Below are 12,513 nucleotides of genomic sequence, written 5' to 3'. Positions count from 1 at the left end.
CCAGCATGACCAGGGGCGGAGAGATGGGGCATGCCATCCATCAGGAAAAGAACCCAGGGTGTCGAACCCTGATGGGGTCCCTTCTTGAGCAGTGTGGTTCTTTCTCAGGCGCGACCTTGTCCCTGTGGTGGATCAGTGTGAGATGTAAGGACAGGCCACCCTGGGCTTCCCAGAAGAGGTCAATTCACCCTTAGCATCCACACGTCTCTCCAAGTATTCTGTTGTCTTTGAGCACCAGGACCCTGCACACAGACACTTAGCACAGCTTCTACTCCCGACTCAGTTCCTTTAACCAGAACCGGATAACATACTTTACCGAGGGATTTGTGAACACTGGTGTGAGAACATGTACAGCATATAGGGCAGGGGAATGCCAAGGAGTGTCAGTTCTGCTGCCTGCCTGCCTGTCACTATCTGATAAGCACACCTCCTTTATCTCCCCAAGTCATGAGATGATCGATCTGGGAAGGAGACACATCCCTATATAGACAGCACACCCGTCGAAGCCTTAGTGTGGTTATGTCATCTGGCTGGGCTGTAAGCGCAAAAGTGCTGAGTCGCCAGTTCTGGGCTCAATCCCTGACTTGTTGGTCCATTGTGCTCATCTCCTCTGGGAACCACAGGAGGCTAGTGGGAGCCCTTGACCAAATGTCATGGAGAGTCACATGGTGTGAAAATCACCTGGTAGGTTCCTAATTTAGTCATCCGCATGACAATATGCTACCCTAGCCTATCAACACACCCTTAAACATGTAAATATACTCGACATACCCTTGTGGCATATAACACTTGTAATCATGGTGCTGGGAGTTCAAACCAGGGCTGCACGAATGCTCAAGTGTGCCCTCCACCACCTGCCCACACTGTCAGCCCAATGACATTTTTAGGTTAGGATTTTACCAAGAACAGCCGTGCTGGTTCCTGTCAGCGGTTGTCCTCAGAGCTCTGTTAGCTACCAAGGAAGGGCTGCCTTCCTACCCACCTCCTCAAGGTGTGAACAAGAGAGAGACAGGTTGGTCCCTCCATGATGTCTGTGTGCACCGTCTCTGGATGACTCCATCTTTCCTGTCAGGTCCTGTTTTTCCTGTTGCCCCGAACATTCACAAGATAGTCACCAACCGCTAACTGAGGAACTGAGGTTCAAGTGCTGTCCTCCAGCAGGGCAGGGTAGGCGAGTTTTGAACTTCTCAGAAAGGAGGGCTGGGACAAGAAGAAGATGGGTATCGTAGGAATTTTAGGGCCCGGAACAGGGATATTTTGAGTAAAGGATTTAAATGACTCTCGTTCTTGTCCCCTAATCGCAATCTGTGCCCTACTCCATTAATGTAGAATAGCTCTTATTTTTCAGATGATCAACTAATAACGTCCAAGTGTTTTCTCTGGTGACACGTGTACCACAGTTATTTTTAACATGCTGTGAAAAAAAATGATCTCAATTGGTTCCTTGATAAAGCCCAATGACCACAGACATACTTGCCAGTTAATATTTAACCAGATCAGTACACAAATAATGGGCTTATTATTTTAAAATGTCAGCCTGTCAGGATCTTTGGACTCCAAACGAGAGCCAGTGGAGGTCATGCCATCCAAGTGGACATGAAGGAGGAGCAGGGACAGGGCCACAGCCAGCACAAATAAGCTGCCCTGTACCCAAGAACCGACACCCCACCGCTGGACAGCGTCCTTCCTAACGCTGCTGGGAAATGACCCCGCCTGGCAGGGCGGATTTGGTGAAGGGGATAAGTCTTGTTTGGTGGGGAAAAACAGATCTTTCAGTGTAGAAAACAAAAGACTATCTGAGATAATCCTAGAAGTCAAAGAGATAACCACAAAAGATCAGAGCTTCTAGCTTTTTTAAAAAAGGTGCTTATTTTGGGCTGGAGATTTGGCTTGGGGTCGAAGAACATTTGCTGATCTTGCGGAGTTCAGTTCCCAGCACCCACACTGGCTGCCTGTAAACTAAGCTTCAGGGGAGACCCAAAGCCTCTACAGGCACTGACACTTGCACACAACCCTCACCTACCCATGTGCACACATCACAATCAGACGTAAATAATTATCAGGGCACCTCTACCGAAGACTTGGCTTGAAGCTAGGTAGAGCTACAGATGGGCCAACCCTCCACCCCCCGCTCTGGGGCCGTGCCACATGGTTCCTCAGCAGGGTCAGCAGAGAGACGTCACTCTGAAATCGGTTCTGAAAGGCTGGGCCAGGGGCAAGATGCAGATTCCCAAATCTCCCTCCACTGGCTTTCCTGACTAGGAGGTTTCCCTCGGAGCACCCACCCAGGTCCTCGGGAGGTGACAGGCACTGGCGTGCTCGCATGCACATAAGTACTCAGCGATTCATTTGGTATAACTACACATTTTTGGGATACAGAAATAGTTTTATTTTCTTAATGCAGCACAGTAGACATACAATCGATTATTCCCTAGAGTGTGCAATATAAATTATTCACATTAAAAAATTAACGACAAAGCCTGATATGCGGGAAATATTAAAAACATACACCTAATTTTTATGTGTTCTGACTGCGGACATGGCTAGCTTTATAAATCTGAATAAATAGGACATGGCGCACAGTGGCTTGAGTATAGACGGGCCTGCTCCAGGTGTAGTGAGAACCCACTCTCCACTTTGGTCATCGAGATTCCCCGTGGCAGCGTGGGGCGGCTCTGAAACACTTCTGGCACTCCAGGGAGGGCGTCTCGGGCGCTCCCCCTACTCTCCCTTGTAGCGAGGGGGTCTTTTCTCCTTGAAAGCAAGAAGACCTTCCAGTCTGTCCTTCGTTGAGATGGTCTGAGAGAGACAAAACATGGCACATACTAAAATATAAAGCACAATAGCGTGTCGAGCATTAACTCTGAGAGCCACCGGCGGCTGCTGGGAAGTCCTCCTGTCCTTTGAACAAGTCTCCGGACTATGTAGCCAAACTATTTTTAATGCTAGACCTTTTTTCCATTTCTACTACGCTTTAAAAGTGATACATTTTATTTTCAGAGGCTAAACCAATGAAAAGCTCGAGAGGCAGAGACCCCTGTGTTCCCTCTGGGCCACCAGTTTCAACAGCCTGGATCAAAGGGCACAGCTCTTCCTCGTGGAGAGTAGGCACTCTCATGCACTTGTCCGATCGGTGGGTCATCTGTCCCCACAGTGTACAGAAGGCTCAGCTGCCCCAAGCATCGTTTGTTCTCTATGTACGCATCCCTAACCTGCCAAATACCTCCTCCAGAATGTCACTGGGTGTCGGGAGTCACTCCGTAGACAGTATTTTCAGACTGAATCCTTTCACAGAGCACTGCGAATCCAAGGTTCCTTTACGCCATTTTGTTACTTGACAGATCCCACCTTGTTCTTGCTGTGCAATGTTCTACCACACAGATGTACTGGGTGGTCATTCACCTATAGAAGGACATCATATTCTACCGCACAGATGTACTGGGTGGTTATTCACCTATAGAAGGACATCATTTTATTTATTTATTCTTGAGACGAGGTCTCACTATATAGTTGAGGCCACCTTCGAAGTCTCCAGTTACCACAGGCTAACCTTGATCTTTCTTGAATTTTAGTCTTGTGCCTCTAGACCTGACTGTGAAGGATACGTCGATTGCTTCTAGATTAGCAATGGTGAACAAAGTTTAGTGGCAGGTTTTGGGGCACATATGTCTTCACCTTGTCTCAGGAAACATCAAGGGGCACAGCTGCTGGGCGACATGGTCAGAGGACACTCGGCCTTACCTCAAACTGACATCTGTCTTGTGGTCACTGAACCACTAACCCTAGCAGTCACAGTGTCAGTGCCCACTGTTCTGAAATCTATTATTGAACACACACTCCATAGTCTTTGGTTTCCAAATGACGGGCATTTGCAGCCCAGCTTCAGGGGGCGGTTTGCCACCTGCTCACCTTCTGTGGCAAGGCCGCTACTCAGAGCTCTTGTCCGTTTTTTGAGGGGGGTTTTCACTCCCTTACTATGCAGCCTTAAAAGTCCTCCATGTGTTGTCTTAAATGGGAGGCCTTTGTAAGACCATATTCTGATGGCTCCCAGTACCCCTTTCTGCCAGTCATAACCAGGGCGAGCTTCCGCCCACACCATCTGTACAGCTGCTCCCTCCACACTCCACTTTCCTGGCCACTCGGACGGAACCACATTTTGTGCAGCGGGCAAGGCTGTGCATCACGTACGTGGATGCCCAGATGTTTCTCCACGTTGCCCTGAGTGGCTGGCGTCCTTTAGTTACAGTGTCCGTGGCTGGGCTGTGTGAGTCTAACTCAGACTTGGATGCACTTACGAGCTCTCTCTCCAGCGCCACAAAGTCTTGGGCCTGGGCGCTCTTGGTTTCCCACTTCATCTCGCCACACCGAGCTATCTATTCTGCATCGTGTCTTTGGACGCTGAATCAACCTTTTACTCCTAAAGTAATGAGCCGAAACGCTTGCTCTTACAGAATTAAACGTACGGTTTTGTCTTCGAGTTGAGACAAGGTCGCACTTCACTGTGTCTCCCTAGTTGTCCTGTAATTCATGCCTGCCTCTGCTTTGCCCCTGTCCCTGGAGCGTTGAGATTAAAGGTGTCCCACAGGACTGACTTCCAAAGGGTGCTGAGTCCCCCTCCCACAAACACAGACTTCTAATGCTACAGGCATGATTTCTGCCACCAGTGTTTACTAGTTTTCTGCTCTAGAGCTTGTGTGGACTTGGTTAAATGTTTTGACTACTAAGAAGAGAGCCATGTATTGCTACAGGCATGCGGGACTGGTGTGATTTTGCGGTGACATCCGACGAGAGCTTCCCATTGTTGATTCCCTTGAATTGCCTCAGATGGTTGTGTCAGTAGCCTCGTTGCTACCTTTCCAGCATGTGTGCTTTCCACTTCGTGGTCTTGTCTTGTTGCCTGCGCTCAGCTCCTGACCTGATGCTGACGGGTCACTGAGGCGACACCCCTGCCCTGACCCTGACAGGCAAGCACACTGCCAGCGCAGGTCTGGGGAGAGCTTTGATGGAGACTATGCATCTTGACAAAGGCTTTTGCTTGTGTGTGTGTGTGTGTGTGTGTGTGTGTGTGTGTGTATGTATCACTATAACCATATACTTTTCTTTTTCTGTGAAGAAACAGGGTTTGGAACCCCAGGAACAGCCACTGAGCCATTAATATCACCACCACACGGCAGGGGACCCCTGTAAAATCTCAGCAACACTCCTGCCAACCCAGATGGACCCGCCCCTGAGGATGACAACGCACACACTCACTGGATGTGTGACCACATTACATACCTGAGCATAGCAGGCTTCTTCTATGGCTAACCCTGTCACTAAGTCGACCTGGGGGTAGTAAAACATAATTCACTTTAGTGGAATAAGGTAGAGTCAATACAGATTCAAACCAAATAGCCCCGACCTGAATAACCGTCCTCTCGCATAGCCCGTCTACTCAGAAGTAGTGCAAGCCTGAGTCTTGTATCCGAGCTCCTGAACTCACATCCTGACACACCGTTTGGGAGCTGTGTAACCTGGGAAGGTCGTGTGACCGCTCTGTGCTTCAGAGGCATGTCTGACAAGAGGCTGGTTTCAGTGTTCATCAAGTGAGGGGTGAGTGAGTGCTATCTGAAGGTTTGCCTGGCATAGGATAAGGGCTGTGAGGTGTCTCTGCAAACATTGTTAAGATTATTAAACCACTGAAATAAGTCGAATACTTGTGATTATGAAACAGCACTCAGTGCAAGCAAACCCAGTCTCCCTACACTGGCTCACCGCCAAGGAGGCTCTGGAGGGCCCTACATGCGGGGAAGAAAGGACTTTCTCAGATGCCCACAGTAACTGAATGTGGAGAGAAGACTCGGCCGGCTGACAGTGCCTGCTATGCAAGCATGAGGACCTGAGTTCGGATCCCAGCACTCACGTAAGAAGCTGGGCATGGGCCTACACGCCTATCACTCTAGCACTGGAGGGTGGGGGGTGCAGACAGGAGATCACTGGAGCTTGATGGCTGCCAACTTAGACAAGAAACAAAACAAAATACCCACCCCCCCAAAACACCCAAAAACCAAAACCCAAAAAAGCTCCAGGTTCAAGGACAGACCCTGCCTTAAAGCAGTAATATGGAGCCCGAAGAGAACACTTGACAGTCTCTTTTGGTCTCAGCCTGCAAGCACATGCATGCACAAGCACACACGCACACACGCACGCACGCACACACACACACACACACACACACACACACACACACGCACAGAGACTGTCCCTGCCCCTGTCCCCACCACCCCCCAGTTTATGAGAATCTGCCCTGTCTGCCATTCTCCTAGTCTAGGATCCTTCTCCTTCGAATTCGTGTTCCCAGTGTGACACCCAAACCCCCTCAGACCAGCTGGGTTCACTGGTTCTCCCTGCACACAAACTCCACACAATTCCAGGTAAAATGCAATACACAGCATGGAGCCAAGCGGCCCTCCATGAACTACTGAGAGAGGTGTGGTCTGGCTGATGACTCCACTAAAGCAATGTCAAAGGGAACAAGGCCCCATAGGCTATAGGGGGACCCTGAATTTTGCAGCTACGGCCCTAGGAGGAACCCCAGCAACGCCCATCACTATGACAACAGCGCACTCTGGAGAGCAGGGAATAACACAGAGGACTGGCTGTGTGGAGCAGTCAGCTCCCCTCCGGCACTCACCTCCATGCCTTGGTTAATTGCTAGTTTGGCCACTCTCATGGCAACAGGCCCCTGAAATCCAAAGGAAAGGAGCAAGCTTTAATTATCACTTAATGCAAATTATGAGGGATTCCTCAGTATAATTCACAGATTCCCAGTGCTGGACCCACGGATCGGCTGACAGCAACTGAGATGCTAAACGGAAACTCGTTTTCTGAGCTTCAACTCCGGAGTGGCTGTCACTGATCAAACTGGGTTTTGAGGGCAGCAGGAGGTGTGCGTCCTCTGAGTGCCCAGCATATCTCAATTACTGTCCCCACAAGTGAAGCAAGGGGAGTACAGGAAGTCGGCTGGCTCACCACCACGCTAACTGGTGGCAATGCCAGAAGGTCAGGCTGGAGATGAGCAGAGCTGTCAAGGGGGCTCCGAGCCTCGTTTCCGTATTTGGCACCTCTCTTCTGTCGCATGGACAGTTGACTGCAGGGACAGTGGGACACACAGACGTGCCCTCGGGTATGTCTAGGTTATGAGGGAAGAACCAGACACCCTGAGAACAGCAGCCACATTTGCACTGTGGAAGTTCAGCTGCTGTCATCCCCCCAGAGGCAGCCATCCTCGACAGCCACAGTGGAGTTCTTTGACCTGATTTACATCTGTCTACAGGAGGTGAGCATCAACTTGCTGGATTTCGAATCCAATGGCCTTTTATATTAAAATACAACACTGAGGCTGAGGAGAGGGCTTAGTGGGTAACACGCTTCCTGGGAGCTCAGATCTCCAACCCACACGGATGGCAAGCCAGTGTGGCAGACTGCATTCGATCCCAGCACGTGGGAGGCAGAAACAAGCAGACTGCTGACTGGGCAGATAAGTTGAACTATGAAGCTCAGGGCCCAAGAAAGAGATCCCTCTCCAGTGTGTGAGGTGGAGGACAATGGGAGAAGACACCAACGGCAAACCCTGGCCTCTGTGGGCATGTGCACACGTGGTCTCCTGACTTGTGGGACACAGTGTCGTTCCACATGCTTGGATGTGAGACAGCGGTTTGCCCATTGCTCTCTCTCCAGAGAGATGACTTAGAGTACTGAGTTGGTATACAAGCAAAGGCAACTTACTAGGAAGTTATCCTCTCCGTGTGTGTGTGTGTGTGTGTGTGTGTGTGTGTGTGTGTGTGTGTGTGTGTCCGTATCCAATGCAACCCTCAGATTACTTTCAAATCTTAATTTTAACTGCTTTACTTGAGGCAGGACAGGGCCACCTTGGTGTGTGAGATGGGTGCTACACTTGATCTTAAATGGACACAGGTGCTCTCATGGTACCTGAGGTAGAAACTCTCTTGCCAGGTCCAGCGCCTTCCTGTAGGCAGCATCCCCTTCCTGGTTCTGTTCTAACACGTGGCTGATCAAGCCCACGGCTTTGGCCTCCTGACCGTCAAGAACGCGTGCAGAGAAGATGAGCTCCTTTGCCAGGGCCATCCCGATGGCACGTGGTAATCTCTGTGTCCCTCCTGGGTGGGGAGAGAAGAACAGCACATGATGTTTCCAAAGAAGTCCCAAAATTCAAACAGGGCCTGAAGAAAGGCTGCACTGCCTGGAGTTACCCCACTGGTAACACGGAAAGCACATAAGAACATCATATCACAGAGTGGTGTGGGCACCTGGACACCTGGAATATTCTTTGGGCAAGGCAGGTCTGGCAAAGGCAGGCTTCCTCCCAGCATTGGCAATAGCCAGTGCCATGCCAGAAACCAGCGACAGGCAAGCAGGGTTACCAGGGATCCACCTACCAGAAACAGTCCCCTCAAGCCTCTACTCCAGCCTGGGAAGACATTACCAAATTCTGACAAGTTCCATTCACAAACTTTGGAGAGTCCTTGACAATGTGTGGATTGAAAGAGCATTCTAATTTAGTAGGAATGTCACCCACCCTACCCTCACACTCACTCTCACACTCATACTCAACCACTCTTATTCACACTCTAACACTCACTCACTGTCATACTCAAACACTCACTCTCACACTGACTCACTCTCATACTCACACTCTCACTCTCACACTCACTTACATACTCTTACGCTTACTTACTCTACTCTCACTCACACTCTCACTTGCACTCCCCTTACTCTCACACTCATTCACTCACTCACTCTCTTACTCACTCACTCACTCTCCTCCTCATTCAGATGTGCCCTCCTCTCTCCTGAGGAAGCCGGCTCTGCAGTCAGGACTCCATACCTGGTCTTAGCTCTGTCCTGGAGGTCTCCCAAGAGTGAGCCAAGGAAAGAGAGTAGGACCCACGGCCCAGTTTAGGGTGAACACAGGTCAGCACAGGTCAGAGGCTCACACACTAACCCATATACCAACTCACTGCAGCATCTTCTGGGGAGAAGGCTGGGAAGAAGGGCCAGGTCTGTGGGAGCTGGAGTTACGGGTAGTTGTGAGCTGCCCAAATGCATGCTGGGAACTCGACCTAGGTCCTTTCTAGAGCAGTACAGGCTCTTAACCACTGAGCCATCTCTCCGGCCCCAATCAAGAGCATTTATTCCTTAAAAATCATTACTAATTTGCAGATTTTAACCTACTGGGCACTTGAAAACACTATGAATTCCCTACTGAAGCTGGAGCCAGGGATGGGGAGAGCCAGGGGGCCCTGGTGAGGTCCTGATCCGCGCTCACACAGCACTTCCGCTCTGTGGTGCCTGAGTAGATGTGGGGCAGCCATGGTTCCACAATCATGTTCTGAATATGTTCTTAAATATTTTGCACTGAGCTGAGGCTATGTCCCCAGGGTGAGCCAGGGGAGGGAGCTCCCCTAATTTGGTATTCCATGTGATCCTAGCAACCTTCAACCTTCCCACTGCCCACGTCACTAAATGCAGCCTCTTCAGCAAGGCAAACATACAGTTTACCATCCTGGTTTCACTGCTACCTGAAGCCCACTAAGCCAAAATCAAGCACTTGGGGGGACTAATTTTCTCAAGGACGCATAAAGATGATAAATGCTCCCACAAGCTCAGAAAGCAGGTTCCCGCTGTGTTCCTCCATTGCTGTCAGCCACACTTTGCATCTTCCCGTCCCTAGGGCAGCTCAGGGACCCAACATGGCTGCCGAAACCTAGCCATAAAGTCTGCAGAAAGAAAGGGAGGAGGGAAAAAGGAAAAGCCCTCCACGTGTGGGAGATCTTAATGAAACAATGGCCAGTGATATCTGCTTGTGGCTACTCACTGGCGAAGCTGGCTTGCACTCAGCTGTAGGGGGGTGGGCATGAGGAATTAAACTGGGCCTCTGTTTCCGGTGGGGTGGAAGTGGGTAGACAATCAGCAGTCATAAGCTTGATGGACAAAACCGATTTGGTTATACGTCACTGACACTTCACATTTACACGTTATTTGAGTGGGACGGAAGAACGATGGAAATGTCAGACCTGGTTGATGATTTCCATTGTTTAACGGAAGGCAGCAAACACTGAGATAGCAGCCTTCCCAGGGCCCACTACGTAAGGCAGGCAGAGGCTCGGGTGGAGCAAGCTCTGGCAGGGGAAGGATACCATTTTTAAGCCCAGTAAGTTGTTACCCTCTGTAAACTTGGCTGCCTTAGGCAGGCCAAGAGCTCAGGCCAGTGGTGAGCTGACAGCCCTTCTCCCACTCCTCGAGGCTAAGTGCGGACAGCAGACAGACAACTTCCCTTAAGAAATCTCGACAGTTCACCCTCAGTTCTAGCGTAATACACAAACAACTGAACAGAATCTGGAGCCATCTGGTGTGAAATGTAAACTGTAAAGGCGTCAAGCTTGGCCTGGGCGGGTTGTCCTCCATCCTTCCCTCCTCTTGACTTCACAGAAAAAAGAATCTATGCTCATAAACGGGGACACTCGGCACGTGGACCTCAGGCTGAAAGCTAGACAGGTCACAGCAAGGAATCTTACCAACAGAATCAGCAGTAACCCTTGACTCCGGAACTGCTTATAAATCCTCTCTCTTAGCAGAGAGCCCACACTGCAGTAAATGCCCTTTCGTGCAGCAGACACACAGAGCTGTGTCAGAGGCTTCAGGCAAAGCCTTCCCAGAGACCAGGGCCCTGTGACCACACGACCGACTTTCTCTGTGTCGCAGTCACACAAAAGCCACTGTCGTACGCAGCCTTCGATCTGTGACCACTGTTGAGCGTCCGAATGCTCTCTGCTCTCTCCATGCTTTGGGCATGTTGAGAGCAGTGGGTGTGGGGAACCCAACACTAGAACATATGAGAAGAAAAACCAACTGGCTGCTGGTTCCTGCTGACGCCTCACTGAACGTTTAAGGACTGGGCGGGAAGAAGCGGCTTACACATCAGCTATTTCCACGAGGTCAACTGGGCCACTGGCAGCAAGTGAGCCGACCTGATGCGGCTTTAGTGTCTCAGACCGCTTCACTACAGGCCTTTCCTACTGGCACCTCACCCTGTTAGGTGAGGGCACGCCAGAGTTTCACTAGCTACAAACAAAATGACACTTTAAAACGTTTCTCTGGACTTTTTTTTCTTTAACAAAAAGTATTAGTTGAGACATCGCTCTAAGCGTCTTAGCTTCTCCTTCTGTGGTTCTGGGGCTCTCACCCAGGACCATCTTAACTGTGGTGAGAGCTTGGCCTCAGAGCTACACCCGGAGCCGTAATCAGCCCGTGTCTCTTAATGTTTTAAAAGCGCATTGCTGCAGGCCAGATGAACAGTCCTCCTTTGGAAAGCTATGGGAAGACAGCCAAAGAGCGCTCTGACCACTTCCAGCCGCTACCAGTACCCCTCTGCACCGAGTGCAGTCTGCAGGCTGAGCTCCAGGAGGGTCTTCAGGGCATCCAGTGAACAAATGGCTACCTCTGGGCCAAGTGGAGTCTGCAGGTCTCACGTAAGCGGAGACCTTGCAAGCGGCAGGCCTCCACCATCAACATGTCATCCCACGTGGCTTGAAGTTCTCAGGGGCAGCACCCCAGAGAAGCTGCTGCCAGGAAGAGGGAGCCGCTGAGCCCTGTATGGCACCAGCTAGCTCCCTCAAGCTGCCAGCGTGAGGCACCATGCCACCACACGCCTGTGACCATGTCTACTCTCCCATTTCAATTCCTATGCACACGAACGTGTTAGAGATGATCACAGACACCAAGAGGCTGGGTCTCTTTCTGTGATGACTACCTAGTCTACCACACGGAACAGGTGTTTTGTCTACATAACGTGACACAGAGGAACCTGGCCTTAAAGGGCCCCAGTGAGGTTCTCGGACACAGTGGCTTTGCTGGAAACACAGCTTTCACACCGACCATAGTTGAGGGCTGGCATGAGCTGTCACCCAGCCAGGCCACTCTGTGAGCTCCTTCTGTGTTTTCCTTACATTTAAAATAGGTGTGTGTGTGTGTGTGTGTGTGTGTGTGCACGCGCGCACCTGTGTGTGTGCACATGCGTGTGTGCATGTGTAAGTGGACAGACACCAGAGGATCCCCTTGTAGCTGGAGTCACAGCTGTGAGCCACCATCTGGGTGCTGAAAGCTGATCTTGGGTGTCTCCAGCTAGCACACTCTTAACTGCTGAGCCACCTCTCCAGCTCCCCCACCTCCTCACTTCTTAAATGTTGAAAACCAATTATGCAATAGTATTTCCAAACTCAGCTCAGTGGTTACTGTGTCTTTGACAAGCTCTTTACCAAGAAGACGTTTCATCATCCCCATGGCTGTGGTAGTCAGCTATGGCACATTGCAGAGGACTCTACAATGAGAGCAGCCGTCTCTCAACTCACGGGTTCTGTGGGTCAGGAACCCAGGAAGCCTGTGCCTGTTGTCTGGCTCTAAGCCTCTCAGGGACGAGAGAAGGCCTTTGCTGCAGGCTCCTTCTGCCTCTAA

The 12,513-nt window shown here is 50.6% G+C and overlaps 1 protein-coding gene across 7 annotated transcripts in view; it reads right to left on the bottom strand.

The window, feature by feature from the left end:
- Positions 1 to 2,365: 2,365 nt before the first annotated feature.
- Auh (AU RNA binding methylglutaconyl-CoA hydratase) overlaps positions 2,366 to 12,513 on the bottom strand; it is a 94,814-nt gene continuing 84,666 nt past the window's right edge. For all 7 annotated transcript variants that reach the window (XR_015640863.1, XR_015640862.1, NM_001399250.1 and 4 more), the window contains 4 exon segments: positions 7,972 to 8,159; positions 6,674 to 6,724; positions 5,278 to 5,325; positions 2,366 to 2,799 (listed from right to left, as the gene is read on the bottom strand). Coding sequence is in view for 5 of the 7 variants with exons in the window: in NM_001399250.1 (NP_001386179.1) it covers positions 2,722 to 2,799; positions 5,278 to 5,325; positions 6,674 to 6,724; positions 7,972 to 8,159 (365 nt within the window). In the remaining 2 variants the exon portion in view is untranslated.

The sequence above is a fragment of the Rattus norvegicus genome, chromosome 17, assembly GCF_021556685.1.
Source record: "Rattus norvegicus strain SHRSP/BbbUtx chromosome 17, alternate assembly SHRSP_T2T, whole genome shotgun sequence".
NCBI lineage: Eukaryota > Metazoa > Chordata > Mammalia > Rodentia > Muridae > Rattus > Rattus norvegicus.
This window is presented reverse-complemented; position numbering and strand designations above follow the sequence as displayed.